Genomic DNA, 18,062 nt, shown 5'->3' with positions numbered 1-18,062 from the left:
GACTGTCAAGCTATTCATTAGGCATAATACAACAAGATAAGAGCAGCTTCAGTGCATGCTCGGTAACAAAACTGGGGAGTTAAAAACCCACTATCTGTAAAAGTGTCCTTTTGTGCCAGATGGAGTGGGTCATTTGAGAGAGGGTACTAGTCCCCAGTGTCTTAAAATTATGTTTGCTTTTTGTAGTATTTTCAATGAAGTGCTACAGCTTGTCCAGTTGATTTTCAAAGGCCACTGTTACGCAAACCAGATTGTCATTTTCCCTGGAAGTACAGTTTATTAATAGATCTGTAGTGAAATCCCCTTGCAGATGCTATTGACATGTCAGACAAGGCAGCCTCTCCTTGGCCTTGTTGTGAGGTTAACAAACTGAGTTTATGAATGGATAGGCTGAACGATGAGCATAAGTACTTTCCATCTTTTAGCTCTGGAAGAGATTTTAGAGTCTGACTGGGAGTAAAAAAATAAGACGTCGTACTCATAGCGCGATGCGACGTTTGATTCTCCAGCTTGTTTGCAGCTGAAAGGCTTGTCTGTAAAAAACATAAGGAATGATTCTTTTCTATGGAGATGAAAAATTGCCTGATCTTTCAGTAACTGTCCTTTCTTATGTGAGTCACAGTATTGATAGGTAATCCAGTCATTATCCCTTTTCCCAAACCTTTTCTTCTATCAGGCAGTGATCTTTCCAGGGACATCACTTTCTATCTATATTTTAAAAAGAAACAGCCAAACTGAGTCCAAAACACTGCACACTCTCTCTTCTAAATGAAACGAGATGCTGTAGATCATAGAAACCATCAACTTTCAGGAAGCAAAAAAATGAGAGAAAGGTGAGGGGGAGAGGGAATTTGAATGTATGAAGCTCAAAGTGGGAACTCAGAGATAAATTCCATGTAGAAGACACCATTTTTTACTGATGTCTGTGGTTAAGTCATAGAGTGGTCATGAGGTAGTACAGTATAAACCTGTTCATATTATTCCACAATATTTATTCAGTCCTGAGAGCCAGAATTATTCCCTTTGAGCTGGTAAATGACATACCTGAATAAGCTGCACCAGTGCTGGACCTTGCTAGTGTTTGAACTGGTTTGCCAGCCTTGGCTCAGAGTAGTGTAAACAGAGCTGAGGGAGTGTGCAACAGTAAGTAAAGGGGAGAAAGTGAAAATCATTTTAGTATCCTGGTTTAGGAATCTGAGGTGTGAAATAGAAAGGTTGGTGTCTGTGGGTGGGGTTTTGAAGAATACACTTGTCCTTTGTGGAAAGCAAGTGCCATAATCACAGAAGAGTGAAGAGTTAGAAGAGTTCAGAAATTCTGTGACTGGTCTGAAGGCCAGGGAAGAAAAAAAAAAAAGAAATATTATTCCAAACCTTAGGAACCTTTTAGAGTTATTTAGAGAATGTTAAATCCATTAACACAAGGGCCAGTACATATGAAATGCTGCCATTGGATATGCTGATGTTTTCCCATGTTGGAGTACTTGTGTCATCACTGACTCCTTAAATCAGGAGTTGAGATTTCACTGTGACTTTCAGTTTTCTTTGATGGATAATTCTTAATGTGGTTTTTTTTTTATTGTTTGGCATTGACTTAATGAATGCAAGTACTTTTCTTTTCTTTAAAAGAGAAAAGAAACTAAAAGTAAGTCCAGGGCTTAATAAGGTATTAATTTTGCTTTTTATTGTAGCTAGTCCAGTCTTGTATAGATATTTTTGTAACTTCATTCTGATGGAAGGGGAGTTTTTCAAGTATTTCATTAATACATCATCCTTTACAATCATATATCAAATGGATTTAATTGTTGATAATTGAGTCAGTTATTTGCTTTGTAAGCTGTCACTTACCTTTGCACATATAATTGCGTTTGGCAGTCCTCTTTTTGGTTGAACAATGCAAATTGAATTAATATACCACAAAGATAAAATTTGCTCATAATTCTACTTTTTGTGAGATGAGGGCTATGGAGGAGGATGCTTAGTGTGCCTCCCACCGTGTGGTACTTTGCCTGCAAAGAGAAAGCTTGATCTTTGACATCACACACGTTACGTGGATGCACAAATGTCTATCAAAGAAGTTGGGTGTTTCATATAATTTTATTGCACTTTGTTTGGATGCTTTGTTTCTGTCCGGGTAGTATAATGCACAAAATGAGTTTACTGAAGTGGTATCTCTGCAGAAGTGTTCTTGCAGCATTTTTCAAGTAAACGTGTGTTTTTCTTTGAATAGCCTGTTCCTGATTTGCTGTAACACTGTGCCTAGGTTAGGATCCAGTGGAAGTTGAACTGAGTATTTGAGGGAAAATCCACGTCATCCTGCTACAGAAAACTGGAAACATCTGTCTAATGGGAACGGAAGCTTAAAGCTTGGTAATTCCTGTTTTTTCCAGAGGGCATCTAGCATTATCTGTGAAATGTTATTTATGTCTTCTTTGATCCTTGTAAGATTTATAAGTTACCAGCTTTCATGTATAAAAGCAGTTGCTGAGTATACAATTTTTCTTCACTGACAGTTTAGAGTTAAGGACATGTTAGCTTGTGATTTTAGAAAGGGTTATTTCAGAATTTGAGATTTATATTTTTTCATTAATTTAGGCTTCCTGTAATTCTTTAAAAATATACCTTTAATGTACTATGGCACATTTATTATATCTAATTTGGGAAGTATTATTAAAAAGGAGGACTTTCATCTGATACATTTTATATTTGCGTAAATATAGTTTCACTGTGATGGTAAGATCCTTGGGTTCACTTTGTTTCTGGTGTTAACAGTAGAATACATAACAAAAACAAGTCAATACTTTTCTATGAGCAAAAATAACCTGCTGTTCTTTTCTAAAGTATACAATTACTGTCACAATATTGACAGTGCACTGGTTGTGCAAGAGGATCAGATGAGTGTATTATGTCATTCCCTGAGACTACCTACATGTACTGAGGTCACCACAGTCGTTTCTAAAACTGTCACCACTTCAGCACCTGAGCTAATACATGAAACATGACAGGACCCTTCTGACATTGCTGGAAAAGAGATTATGGGAGGAATTTCTCCCATTGCCTTCAGGATGCTTTCAAAGTTGTTACCACCCTTCTGTAAAAATCTTCCCAGTGCGCTGATTTTGAAGAGCAGTATGGGCTAAAGTCACAAATGTTTTGAAAACAAGAGTGATTCTAAGACATTCTGTTCATTGCAATTTAACTGATATAGGCCCTATGCATTCGGGGAGATGATGTTGGAAGAAGTGTTGATTTTTTGGCTTTCAGTCAAATCTTCTAGCAGATTATATTAGTAAAGAATTATAAATTAATGCAAGTTGCAGTACCATGAAGTCTGTGGCAAGTTCAACTCCTGTCATACAAACTGTTGACATTTTGCTGCTGACACCAGGTAACAATGCATGCAGTTTCTTGACAGACATAAAGAAGCTCACGCAATAATGAGTCTGTTCACTGTCACTGAGGCACAATTATATATGTATGAACCCAACACCAGGCCTTGGAAAGATGAGGACCTGAAATGTGAAAAGGGAGTTGCATATAAGCTGAAATAACACTAAGTGCAGAGGTGCCTAAAGCTGCTTGCAGTGCTTAAGCAAATAATACAAAATTGAAATATTCAAGCTGGCTTGTGAATATGATTATTAAGGGGATAAAAGTGGAAGTGTGTAATTCTGTCTCTGTCTGTCCTTCTTCCTCTTATATCTGTGCCCTGGGTGCATCTGATGATCAGCAATCCCTGAAGGCCAGGGCAAAGGGATAGGCGTTGCAATCTGTAAATGCAACATGTCCTCAAGGGACAGAGGAACATGGGCAGATGAGCAAGATGCAGGCTTAGAAGGGGCAGTGGGCTTCTGCATATATTTGAGTAACCCCCTTCCTGCTAAGGCAGGAGCCAATTGCACATCTTCCTTCAAACATCTACAGATTCCTTTTCCTTGTGAGGAAAAATTTTAAGAGTTGTAGTGGGCTTCCATGTAGTTGAATGCTTAGCAGGTGTTAAGAGTTGGCATGTTTGTTGTGAGTAAATCAACTGCTAATAAGGTGAAGAAATCACATGTCAAGGCAGGTTATAAAACCACAGATCCACGTGGTTGTTGAGATGGTTGTCAGGCTTAGGAGATTTTGAAATTTAACTTCATTGGCAGCCTGCCTGTCACAGTAGGGATAGGGCATGTGGGAACAATGCTCTGACGACACCCGGGATTAATCCGGTAACAGCCTAAATCCAGGCAGGTGTCACTGGCGTGCCAGGGTTACCCCAGCTGCTGCCTGCCAGCACTTCACTCCAGAGCCATGCAGACAGCTTATGCTGTGCAGCTGCTCTTAGGTTCTGTTCTGAGGCGTGCTATTTGCATGCCTTGTATAGCTCTTTAGCCACAGACAGCTCAGCCAGAGCTTTTTATCAACAGTGAATCATCCTTTCTGTCATACCATAGTAAAGGATTTTTTTGTGTCCATGACTCAGAGAAAAAGGTGGTGGTGTCCCCTCCAAGTCGTAGCTGGATAAGCTGCTTTTGTTTCCCCACTCATTTCATGATTGGAGAGAGGGAATGAGCTGCAGAATGATGGCAATTTCAATATAGACTTGGCTTTTTAGTGCCCTCCCTTCCTCCTCAAATCTGTGCTGGATAAGATGAGCTGTAGCAGCCACGAGTTTGCAACAGTACCAGCAGGATAAATATTTCTGGATTTCTAGCTGATTTTAAGATGATCAGTGTATGTTCCCTTCCTTTTTTTGGCAAAGGTTAGCCCCATTAGATGTACTGCTCTTCATTTCATCTCCTTCTCCCATCTGTTCCGTCTCTTTTCAGTAGAAACCAAGGAGATGTAGCTCCCACTCAGGCAGCGAGATAGCTCTCTCTCCCATATATGAGAAAATATCTGTGTGAAGTAGAGCGGTGCCCTGCCATGTACACAAATCACATTGCACTGTGAAGGCAGGCTGTGCTCTCTCAAACTCTGATAAAACCATATCCTCTCTGTCAGCTTAAACAGATGAGGGAATACCACTGCCCCTCTCAGTTCAGTGTTGTTGAATTCCCAGGCCTAAGCTAGGATACAAAGGAATCCAAACAACTTGTTTCTGAGAAACCAGATTATCAAAGCAGTAGGTAAGAAAAACAAATAATTATTTAAAATAATAAAATCATTTTATTTACAGCTAGTAAATAAAGAACAGTGCATGTAGATGAGGTATACAGAACTTATAGATGACAGTTAGACAAAATCTAAGATTATCTGTATAATAAAGCCATAAAGACAGCAAATATTTATACCAAAAAACTCCAAACTGTGCCTTAGAACTCACTGGTAGATAGCCATTTCATTAAGGAAGAAAGCTCCAGAGCATTGTTTCATTTCCCTGATTTTTAAAGAAGATTTTATAGTGTCTCTTTGTGAGAACAACTGCATGCCATGAGTTATGTGTAGGGAGGAGCATTATCTTTGAGAAAAGTTGTCTTCATGTTAATTCGTTTAATATTACCTCTGTGAGGCAAGCAGATATTTATTACACGTAATTGTTTATTACTAATACTATTATCACCAGACTATATTTGAAGCAAGACAGTTTGCAGTGAAGATGGTTTGTATTTGTTTTGTGATCAGATGTCTAGGCTCATTTTTATCTTCTGGCTCTTACCTTTGCCATCTTCTGGACTTCTGATTTCCTATTTAGTATTAACTTTGGATAAGTGAAGTCCCATTAGAAGTATTAGAAGGATAGTGAGTTTTGTTCATGCTTCTTAAAACCAGTTTATACTGACTTGACCATATATATACTGTGAAATATTTTAATATTTGAGTTATACTGTGAAATATTTTTTAGTCAACTGAATGAGGTTACCAGGTAGGTAATACTTCCCAGGTAGCACATGCATTTTGCAAGGTTAGGGGACAGGCATATATTCCCTCTGCTATATGGTGGGAGTAAAGGGGATGGTGCTTCTGACACAAACACCTGTGATGGGAGCTGCAAACCTTTGCATCCAATTATGTGAAAGGATCTACCTCATGTGCAGGGTCCTGTTATCATTGCTAGAGACTTGGGCCAGGGCTCTGTTCTTTCCTGTCCTAATGCATTGCTGGAATATGTGTATTCTCACAGCTGCATCTTGAATGGAGGAGGCAGAGGACAAAATGGGAGATGCAGTACAAAAAATAGTATACGTGTCCTGAATACATCCATGTGGGCATGGTTTCAGCTAGTGATGTAAGAACAACCATATTATGTAAGATGCCAGCAGCTCTGGGTCTTTTCTCCCAAAGGAGAAGTTTCCTTAATCCTTTTTTAGTTAGTAATCACTTCAGTTAATATCAGTTGTTAATAGGCAGAATTTATTTAAAAACATATGCTTTGGGTGCTTACTTGTAAGAATGTCAACTGTGAATACAGTGTCTGTCTCAGAACTACAATGCAACCACTTTTCTCTTGGTTCATGTATATTTCCACCATCCTTTTTGTTGTCTGATGGTAACAGTGATGAAAACTAAACAAAAAGGAGGAAATTTTATTCACATATCTTGATTTTAGAAGTACTTTAATTTGTTTGGCTTGATAGGCAAATCTCTGTTATTTACAGTGTGGTTGGCATTTGTATGGCAGTGCTATTTTCTTAGACTGTTCCATAAGGTCACAAATCTCATTACAGTGCAAATCGTGGCCCTTGAAGACAATGGAGTTCTGTAGCAGCTCAGACCACTTTCTTGAAGCTAGTCCTGGAAACTGTTGTGCTGATAGTCTTTAGTCACTGAAGTATTCTGCATACCCTTGAATGTGAGCAATGGGGTATTATTGTGCTATTATGCTGATGTATTTATATATTTATTTCCACTATTGTTTTCATTTTTCCTGGTGGTGACAATTGGAGGACCAGGAATAGAACGTTTCCTTTGGAGTAGGATCAGATTCAGGAGTACCCAAGCAAAATTTACTACAGTTTTGTGTAGTTTTTGTTGTCTGAGATGTAAAAGAAAAGAAAAGCTCTATTCAGTACCACATGCTGATACTGGTTCCAGTCAGAATATAACAGTAAGACTAGATCTTAATGGAAAGCCTAATGCAAATCAATAATGGAATTAGAGTCAGTCATTGCTACTGAACGTCTGTTTTATGCTAAATATTCTGCAGAGTGTTAGTATTTTAACAAAAGTATAGTGGTTCTCAAATACTAAGTTAGAGGATTTAGAAAGATTTCATAAAATGGTAACTTCAAATTTTGAAAGGAAAGTATGTATTATGTATATAGGGTTTTAAACACTGCTTGTTGCCACTGTATTAATTCAAAGATAATATATTTATGATAGTGGGCACTAAGGAAAAAACAGAGCTAAAGGATATTCAGCTTTACATAGGGAAACTGTTCAAATCTTTGTCAAGCTAGACATTTGCAATATATGTAAGTGTGTGTAGTACAGATAAGAAGAGGCACTTTTGTATTTATCTAAAACTGAAAGACTAAGTAGATGAGAAGTCATTTGGATCTTTAAAATTATATTTTCCTCTCACTACAGCTAAGATTTTCAAGTGTGTTTGGTGATTACAGGTAACTCAAATTTAAGATCCTCTAAAAAGTGTAATCTTCAAAGAGTTACAGTTCAACATTTCCTGAAAATAAGGCTGGGTTAGTGTGTTTTAAGTTTAGTAGCTAAAAAACATCAACCATACCTCAATTTCTTTTTTTTCTATGTTTGTGGTTATTGTTTGCAGAATTATATCAAAAATAGAGAAAATATGGCATTGAAATTTAAAATGGGACAGCATTAATATCGTATATTCTGCTCTTAAGCATTTCTTTAATGTGGCAGACTTGAATATGGGGAAGATGATCATATATTCCCTCTGTTTCCTTCGCTGTGATTCAGTATAGTATGGTAAATTTGTTAGAACTTTCTGGAGCTTATCTTGTTGTCAACCTACATCTGCAACTCCTTGTAGAAAGGAATATACCTTTCTAAATAATAATTTATTGATTTCAGTTCATTTGGATTCCAGTGGATTCCAGTATTCAGCACTAGCTGCACCTCAGGTACTGTGTTTAGTTTTGGGTCCCTCATTACAAGAAAGACATTGAGATGCTGGAGCATTCTCAGGAAAGGGCAACACAGCTGGTGAAGTGTCTGGAGCACAAATCCTGTGAGAAGCAGGTGAGGGAGCTGGGGGTGTTTAGCCTGGAGAAAAGGAGGATCAGGAGAGACCTTATCATTCTCTACAACTACCTGAACGGAGGTTGTAGCCAGGTGAGGGTTGGACACCAGGAAGAATTTCTTCCCTAAGAGGGTTGTTGAGCTTTGGAGTGGGCTGCCCGGGGGCATGGTGGAGTCACCATCCCTGGAAGTGTTCAAGAAATGACTGGATGTGGCACTTGGTGCTATGGTTTAGTTGGCATGGTGGTGTTCATTCAAAGGTAGGACCCTATGATTTCAGAGGTCTTTTCCAACCTTTATGATTCTGTAAAATAATTTCCATCCTTAGACTTCCCAGACTCCTGTTTGAGACACCACAGATCTTTATCCCTGCCTGTCTTGTCAGTCACAGTCAGAAATCCCCAAACTCATGTCTTTGAATGTTCCTGTTGTTCACCTACCATTTATGCTTCATTCCTTCCTTCAACAGATTTAGATAGTAGACTTTCTTTAGAAAGTACTTGGAATCACTTTAATATTTGTGAAATGATTTGCAAGACTGCAGAACACTATAGTTTATAGCTAAGAGACTGATAGAAGGTTACAACCATTGCATAATTTTTCAGATAAGACACAAAGTCAGAAATACTGTTTCAGGATGAATTTTTGTGCCTGTGCCTATCACAGAGGAGATGACAGTATAAATAAGGCTTTAAGAATGTGAAACTCTTAGTACAGTGGAGGTTAGTTTAAGTCACTGGAGCGATGATAATAGCACCTCAATATCAGTTCTTTGTTTTTTCTGCAGAGAAGAAAAGAAATTCTGAAATGGCAAACTATAATGTAATACATCAGAAGAGACCCTCATGTTTGGTCATATGTTTCTACAGATTAATACTTATTTTTCACTCTTCCATTTATAAAGGTTGTAATTTTTTTTTTAAAAGTATATTTCTTTTTCAGCCATTCATGAATTTCCTGAAGATATCTTTACAAATAAAGAACGTCGGCAAGGAGGAATTCTGCTTCATATCATTGCTGTAAGTTTTTCTCTGCTTAATTTTTGTTTTCTTTTTATGTTATTTATTTTTGTTCTTCTTTTAATTTTTAATAAGATATTAATCATCTTAGAGACCTTACTAAGTAGAGCTCTGTATATATCAACATGTTTCTAATACTTTCATTTCAGTATTTCTAATATGTCTATATGTAGAGTACAAGTGCTTAAAAGGTAACATGTTAGGGACGTGGTATAGTGGTGGACTTGGTGTTGTTAGTTTAACAGTTGGACTTGGTGATCTTAAGAGTCTTTTCCAACCTAAACGATTCTATGACTCTATGATTTATTTAGGAAAATTATGCAAGTCTGAATTTGCAATGCCTACTCATTCATCCTCTTGGAGATAAAATCATGGCAGCATGGATCACAGACTTCTGCTTGTATTTCATCTTATATAGACAGAGTTTGGGATTCCTTTATTAAAGACATTTAGCATGGTGTAGAAGATTCTTGTGTCTCTTTCCTTCCTTTTATGCCTCTATGCAAAAGATACAATCGTAATTAAAAACAACTCAAAATAAATATAGAAAGTATCATGTGGAGTTTTACATTTTATTGTAGAAAACACAAAGCAAGTAAGGCCTGCAGGCTCCAGTTTTTCATTCCCAGCTCAGGGAAGGTAAGAAGGAGTTGTGTTTGATGGACAACAGCAAGATTAGGCCCACTGCATGGGCACAGCACAGAAAGCCACCTAAGACTGTAGGAGAATCACATGTATGCAGGGAACCAGGATCATTCCCAGGAGTTTTGGTGCAGTGATGCATGGCCAGGGTCCGCTTATTTCCAATTGTAATTATTTCCTGAGTATTATTGTAATTATTTCCTGAGTTAGTCAATTTGGTATTACTTTCTATTTAATTACTTGGTCTGATAATTAATTCAAAATATAGAAGATGATTATGTAACTTCGTAAGCCTTATCCATTACTTTTCTTTATATGAAGTCTGTTGTGGCACCCTATTCTGTCAAACTGTGGTACCTTTCACATTCAAGGATCTGACAAACATTCTTGTTCTAAACTAAATCTTACATTCAAAAATCTGGTTTCATGCAGGGAGGGAGATTTTTATTTGAAATGGAATAAAAAATAAAGCTATATATTTCTGCTAGTTTGAATAAAAGTAGCATTACCTTTTTTCCTCTGTTCATGTACAGGAAAAATCTGAAGCATTTTCTGAATTTATTTTCTTTACAGGCTCTTTATATGTTCTATGCTTTGGCCATAGTATGTGATGACTTCTTTGTTCCATCCTTAGAGAAAATTTGTGAGGTATGTTAGAGAACTTTATTACTCTTTTGGAATTTTCTGTAGAGAATATTACAGAATCAAACATTTTTGTGATCGCTGTTTGCAGTTCAGTCCTGTCAACTTTTTGGCCTTGATCCTTTTCAAGTAATTTGAGCTTCCATCAAAAAATGAACCTGTGGTCTGTGCACACTTGTTCCGTGGCTACACTCAAGCAGAAAAAATCAGAGATTTAATGAGATCAGATAGCAAAACTCACTCTTAAAATACCTGAAGCATGTAGCTAGAAGAGATATGGCTTATGGATGAGTTGGGTTTATTATTGTACTCCTGGTTTTAATAGTCACTTGTGAAAAGAAATCATAAATAGATTAATTAATGTATTATGCAAATCTAATTGCACATCTACCACTGTATCATCAAGGAGAAAGGAAGTGTATGTGGTTCTAGCATAAAGTGGAGAAAAGGGAGAATGTGTGATGGTTTGATATGGAAAGAGAATACACATTTTTTAAGCAAAAAAAAAAGTAAATATTATGCCTTTATGTAATTGTTGAGAAGACTTTGCAAAAATTACGTGGGATTCTAATTCAGTGATTTGATGGGGACAGGGTAGAATTTATACTTGGCATGTAAATGTTGTGTTAAGTAAGACTTTGGTGAACTACTATGAAATGAATACACAGTACAAATATAGATATTAATTCCTTTTTGAGGGCAAAATGAAAATCTCATCTGCTTTGTTTTTAAACAAAAATATGAGTGACCATTTTCTGAAGAACACCTTTAGCTAGTTAAAAAGTCTTTTTTCCTATGGCTATATGTACTAAATTTCTGTTATTGTTACAGCTATGTACTTACACTTAGCAGAAGAAGAACAAATAGAAGATAAGGGAGGTGGTCAATAATAGTAAGATACTCAATAGGGATCTTTCCCTTCAGTTGTTCTGTTTTCAGTGTGTACCTTAGACACCATATTTAAATTGTACCACTTTGGTTGTACCAGTTACTGGTTACTGATCCTTCATAAAATCTTCACCTCTTGTCTCATGTTCTGCTGAACATTAAAACAACTTAGAAGAGTTCAGATAGCACACTTAGGTTTGAGATCCTGCAACAGTATGGCTGGTAATAGATCAAATTTGTGTTTATGTTTTGTCAAGTTCTGTAGGGTGCCATTGTCATCAGCTCAGAATGGTTTCAGCCAAATTGCATGAAAAATACACTATTTTTATACTTGTCCTTTTGTCACTGATTACTTTTGTATCCTTGAAGGAAAAACAGTGTACTAAAGATGAGCTTAGAGACTCTCAAAAAGGAAAAAACTTTTCCATAAAACCTGTTTATAGTTCAAGGGAAAGATCTTCAGGTGGTGTTAAATTGATGCAGCCCACTTGTGAAGCTATGCATGTTTATGCTGGTCTGAGAACTCTAGGTTATCTATGTCCTATTAGAGCTTAAGAGACACTCATAAAAATAGATCTGTCTACCATACACAGGCCTCTGTGTCTAATTAGACTAATTTTATCTGTGTCAGCGGACTCACTTTTGATTAACAGTTGTTAAGTGAAGCCAGAATCAGGCCAGCTGTTTGTAAGATTTATTCACAGAGGTTATATTTTTCTTGTATGGATTTTTATTTTCAAATTTTAGAAGCCCCAAGAGTTGCCCTTAATTCTTGAATGATTGCGTTTAGAGTTTCAAAAGTAAATTAATGAAAACAATTTGAGATGTTTACAATCTTTTTGAATCTGCAGAGATGCTTTTCTTTGATCAGCTGCATGTAAGCCACAATTGACTATTCAGTTACACACATAACTGTAGAACTCCACAATGTAAATACAGTAGCAGTGTTGAAATTACCAATTGTTTTCTTCCAGAAACTACATTTGAGTGAAGATGTTGCTGGAGCCACATTCATGGCAGCAGGGAGCTCCACTCCAGAACTGTTTGCATCTGTTATAGGTATGGAGCCCACACACAATCTTTTATTAGATCTGCTGTTAAAAAATCAGCAGCAGATCAAGCACAGGTACCCAAAAGTGCTACCATTCTTCTGTCAATTTATAATCAGCAATTGCAGCTGTCAGCTAGTCTGTGGTTCATGGTATAATTAACTACTCAAAATATCTCATGAAACTATGAGTCTCCTCTCAAAACATAGAGAGGAATGTCTCATTCTGAACACAGCAAGTAAAAGGAGAGATTCATTGAAGTCCCCTGAGAGATAATTTGATATATTTGGAAATGGATTAAGAGCAGCCCTGAGGAAAAAGACTTGGGGGTGTTGGATGATGAGAAGCCCATCATGATCTGTCAATGTGCAGCCCAACATGCATTTGCAGCCCAGAATATCGACTGTGTCCTGGGCTGCATCACAAGAAGCGTGGCCAGTAGGTCGAGGGAGGTAATTCTGCCCCTCTACTCCATTCTCATGAGACCCCACCTAGAGTACTGCCTCCAGCTCTAGGGTTTCTGTTGGAAGGGACCATTAAAGGTCACCTAGTCCAAGCCTCTCCAATAATTAGGGACATCTCCAACTAGATGAGATTGCTCAGAGCTCCATCCAACCTGACCTTGAATGTTTCCAGGGGTGGGGCCATCTCTGAGTAATCTGTACCAGCATCTCACCACTCTCATTGTAGAAAATTTCTTCGTTTTATCTATTCTGCATCTACCCTCTTTTTAATTTAAACCCATTACCCCTTGTTCTAGAGGTCCTACTAAAAAGTTTGTCCATATCTTTCTTTTAAGATCCCTGTAAGTATTGAAAGGCAGTAACAAGATCTCCTCAGAGCCTTCACTTCTCCAGGCTGAACAAACTCAACTCTCCCAATCTGTCCTCACAGGAAAGGTGTTCCACTCCTGATCATCTTTGTGGCCCTCCTCTGGACTCGCTTCCACAGGTCCGTGTCCCTCCTGTGCTAGGGATCCCAGAGCTGGACTCAACACTCCAGATGGGGCCTCACAAGAGCAGAGTAGAGGGGCAGAATCTCCTCCTTTGACCTCCTGGCCATGCTGCTTTTGATGTAACCCAGGATGCATTTGGCTTTCTGGGCTGCAAGAGCACATTGCCAGCTCATGCTCAGCCTCTCATCCACCAGCACCCCTCAAGTCCTTCTTGGCAGGGCTGCTCTCAATCTGTTCATCCCTCAGCCTGTTTTGGTACTAGGGATTGCCATGAACCAGATGTGGGACGTTGCACTTGGCCTTGTTGAACCTCATGAGGTTCACATGCACCCACTTCCTGAGCTTGTCCAAGTCCCTCTGGATGGCATCCTGTCCCTCAGGTGTGTCAACTGTGCTACATATCTTGATGTTGAACTGCAGAGTTGCTGAGGATGCACTCGATCCCATGCCTATGTCATTGATAAAGATATTAAACACTACTTGTCCCAGTATGTACCTCTGAGGGACATTAGTTATCACCAATGTTTATGGGGACTCTGAGCCATTAACCACTACCGTCTGGATGCAACCATCCAACCAATTCCTCATTCACTGAACAGTCCACCCATCAAATGCACATCTCTACAATTTAGGGAGGAGGACATTGTGGGAGACTGTGTCACACACAGATGACATTCATAATTCTTCCTTCCCTTGTCCACTGATGCAATCACTCCATAGAATGCCACTAGGCCGTCAAGCAGGAGCTGCCCTTGGTGAATCCATGCTGGTTCTCTCTAATCCCCTCCCTGTTCTCCATGTGCCTCAACACAATGTCTTGTAGGATCTGTTCCATAGTCATCCCAGGCACAGAACTGAGGCTGACAAGTCAGTAGTTCCCAGGGTCCTCCTTCCATGGGAGTGGTTTCCCTTTTCCCAGTCACTTGGGACTTCATCTGGCTGCCATGACTTTTCAAATATCACAGAGGGTGGCTTGGGAACTACATCAGCTGGTTCCTTCAGGACTCTGGAATACATCTTGTCAGGTTCCATGGACATACAGACAGGTTCTTCAGGTGGTCACAAACCTGATCTTCTCTTACAGTGAGAAGATCAGAAAACTATTGCTGAAAGAGACTCCAGGCCAATTTAGTGTATAAGATAAAGAGAGCAGGTCCTTTAATGAGGCCGTAGGCCCAGGGGAATACACACCACGCGCACGCGCCCAGAGAGTGGTTCTATGATTTTATAATAAGGTCCTCCCAGTCCCAGATCTGGCCAGCACTGGTTCTGCCCCCCGACATGCTCCTTTGGGAATTAGGTCTGGGGGCATTTGGGACCCCTTTTTAGTCAACCTGGTGTCCTGCAGCTCCCCATGGTCACTATATTGATGGCAGCCTTAGCTTGGATGCCCACCTGGCACAGCACCTGCATCCCAGAACTCCTGGGCTCAAGTGGTCCGTCAGGCTCAGCCTCCCTGGCAGCTGGGACTACAGGCGTGCACCACTTATATAAAGATGGACTTTGCTCCCCACAGTTTCCATCTTCCCATTCACTCAAGGGGTGCAGGAAGACAGGTTGCCAATGGGGACTGAGACAAAATGTTGTTGAGTACTTCAGCCTCCTCCTCATCTGTTGTTGCCAGTTTGACAGCCTTGTTTATCAGGGGAGTATGCTTTCTTTGACCTTCCTTTTCTTGCTTACATACCTGTAGAAGCCCTTCCTGTTATTCTTTTCATCCCATGCCAAGTTCAGCTGCAGCCACGCCTTAGCCTTTTTGACCCTATCCCTACACACACAGGCAGTATCCCTATATTCTGCCTAGGATACCTGTCCCTGCTTCCACTGCCTGTGGAAGGTTGTCTTGCTGTTTAGTTTGACCAGCAGTCTCGGCTCAGCCATGATGGTGTCTTGCCTTCCTTTCCTGATTCCTTAGAATTTCAACATGGTTGTTGGGAGTTCTTGTGCTTTATGGAAAACATCCTGAGGTCCAGCTCTGTCCTGCTCCCTTGTCCCTGTGGGCAGTTTCTATTGAAGTTCAAGGAGCTACTGACTAGCTCCTTGAACAGTTGAAAGTTTGCTTTCCTAAAATTCAGTGTCCTGACTTTACTCTTTGCCTGACCCATATCCCTCAGGACTGCAAACTGCACCACTGCATGATCACTGCAGCCCAGGCTGCCTCCAGTCTCACATGCACTGGTGACCAATGGTCCAGCATTGGATTCTTTATGGTAGGGCTGTCTATTACCTGGCTTAAGAAGTTATCCTCCATGCACTCCGGGAGTCTCCTGGATTGCCTACAGCTCGCCATGCTTCTTTTCCAGCAGATGTTGGATCGCTGAAGTTCCCCTAGCAGGACAAGAGCCTATGAGTGTGATGCCTCCTGTAGCTGGAGCAAGAAGGCTTTGTCAGTAGGCTCCCCTTGATCAGGTGGCCTGTAGTAGACACTGATAATGAGGTTCCCTTTGTTGGCTCAGTCTCTAATTCTTACTCGTAGTCTTTCAACCCACTTGTGGGTGTTCTTCAGAGACAGCTCTTTGAAGTCTATCCATTTCTTGATGTAGAGGGTAACTGCCCCCACCCCTCTGTCCTCACCTGTCCCTTCTGAACAGCCTGTAGCCACTGATAGCAGCTTGCTAATCATGGGATTTGTCCAACCAGGTTTGGCAACTAGATTGTAGCTTTCTAGCAGCACCATGGCTTAAATTAGATAAATCTGTCTTTAGTAAAGCCTTTGTTGTCTTTCTGCTGCTATCCTGATTGACATTTTTACAAACTTTAGGGAAAGACTGTCTAAAGGAATGCATCATAACCTCACATCCAACTTACTAAAAAACAGGAAGTGTAAGCCTTTAGGGCTCACTTTAGCAATCATATAACTTTAGCGAACGTTATCTGCTTGCTCACCTGGGAGAAAGATTTCTGTGCTTTATTATACTGGAAATAAATTCCATGCTTCTAATGACTGACTGGAGATGTTTTATACTCTTGAATGTAATACTGCACCACTAACAATCAAGCTGTGAAACAGAACTTGCTGTTGAACTAACTAGCTAGGAAATCATTTACTTTTAATAAAAGCATATATGTAGATATTTTAAGCCAGAACTGGGGAGCTGCTAGTTAGACTAAAAGCACAAATTATTCCACAGAAAAGAGAGCATTAATTATGAAACCTGCTTTGGTTAAACTTTCAAACAATTTCTTCAAGTAGTACTTGTTCTAAGTGACCTAAAATGAAATGACAGAGGTAATTATGTATGTTTTGCTCCCTCTGCAGGTGTATTTATCACTCACGGAGATGTAGGAGTAGGGACCATTGTTGGTTCGGCAGTTTTCAACATCCTCTGCATTGTTGGTGTCTGTGGATTGTTTGCAGGACAGGTTAGTAAGATATTTATCTTTATACAGTTCAGTTGCTTACAATTCACGGGTTTCCATGAGAAAATGTTAAAAAAATAGTTTAAGACAAAAATGGCATTGTGAAAAATGTCAAATATTAGAAAGAATTTGCAAATGCTTTACAAATAGCAAATGTTTCCAAAAAGTTCAACTGTAATTTCAGCACTCTGAACGTGTAGCATACAGAGGAAAAGAGAAAACTGGTTCCTCTTCATAAAATACAATGTGTTTACAGTCAACTGATTGGTGGTGTATGCTGATCCTTTCTGGTACTGATGATGACCAAAGAATCTAGGACACAAGCATGAGATTTTTTCCATCTACTGAGTAGATGGTTAAACTGTGTATCATATTTTTTCAGGTAGTAAGTCCAATATATTGGATACAAACACAATGAAGAGGGAACCATTGATCTGCTGCAGTACAATAAATTGTATTTTACAATTGAAATTATGAACAAATCAAATATCATTAGTAAGAAATGTATTTAATTAATGGAAGTTTCTATATGATTTTTGTTACTGGTGGTTGTCATAGATCCATTTTCTAACAGACTGGTATGTCTTTCTGCTAGCAGAAAACTGCAATTGGTTTCAGAATTATTGCCAGTAATACTAATAATTTTGCTCATACACCTAAGTTATTGCAAGATATGGACCTTTTTTTGTCTTTGTAATTGAATATTTTTGTTGGCTGAAGGTGTGGTATTTTTCAGGTGGTTTGTCTTACCCAGTGGGCTGTGTTCCGGGATTCTGTATACTACACGATATCTGTGATCGTACTTATTGTTGTAAGTAGTTTCATTGCTTGAATTTTTGGAGGACCAGAATGCTAACCGTTGGTACACACTGGCAAATAATTATTTTCCTAGCTAGTTCTAGTTACATCTGGAAGTGAGGGCTCAGCTCCACAATGTGTGGTCCAAATATGAAAATTTCATACAGCCCCACAGAATATTTGTCCATCATGCCCATCAGTGTCCATTTATCTTGTACCTACAGTTTGTAAAGTTCTGCAGGCTACTGTAAGTCAGTGCAATTAGTACTCTTTTCTGACTTAAGGTACTGCTTTCTGTGGAACTGAAAAATTTTGAGCTGCACTTCTATTTTAAATAGGGAAGATGACTGTTTCTTGCTTCTACACAGTAATTTTATTTCACAGATTCTGGGTCAGTTTTTCCAAGTAGAGCACAGGTGAGATACCACTTTGTTCATCCAGAGCAGAGTAGTACACATTTAATGTATCTATTGTCAAGGCAGGGAAGAACCCACTCAGTTTGTATTTTGTAGTAAAAATGAATCACCAGCTTTGTATTCAGTTATGGGAGTTACATAGGATGGTGTA

At 39.1% G+C, this 18,062-nt stretch overlaps 1 protein-coding gene across 2 annotated transcripts in view; it reads left to right on the top strand.

Annotated features, from left to right (window-relative positions):
- Positions 1 to 18,062, top strand: part of SLC24A4 (solute carrier family 24 member 4) — a 90,895-nt gene that overhangs the window by 45,614 nt on the left and 27,219 nt on the right. For both annotated transcript variants that reach the window (XM_017813886.1, XM_017813888.1), the window contains exons 3-7: positions 9,085 to 9,161; positions 10,377 to 10,451; positions 12,308 to 12,392; positions 16,597 to 16,700; positions 17,434 to 17,508. In XM_017813886.1, coding sequence (XP_017669375.1) covers positions 9,085 to 9,161; positions 10,377 to 10,451; positions 12,308 to 12,392; positions 16,597 to 16,700; positions 17,434 to 17,508 — 416 coding nt within the window. The remainder of the gene's footprint in view (positions 1 to 9,084; positions 9,162 to 10,376; positions 10,452 to 12,307; positions 12,393 to 16,596; positions 16,701 to 17,433; positions 17,509 to 18,062) is intronic.

Source organism: Lepidothrix coronata, unplaced genomic scaffold, assembly GCF_001604755.1.
Source record: "Lepidothrix coronata isolate B3197 unplaced genomic scaffold, Lepidothrix_coronata-1.0 Scaffold43, whole genome shotgun sequence".
In the NCBI taxonomy this organism is placed as follows: domain Eukaryota; kingdom Metazoa; phylum Chordata; class Aves; order Passeriformes; family Pipridae; genus Lepidothrix; species Lepidothrix coronata.
The sequence above is the reverse complement of the archived record's forward strand: the minus strand, read 5'-3'. Positions and strand labels throughout refer to the sequence as shown.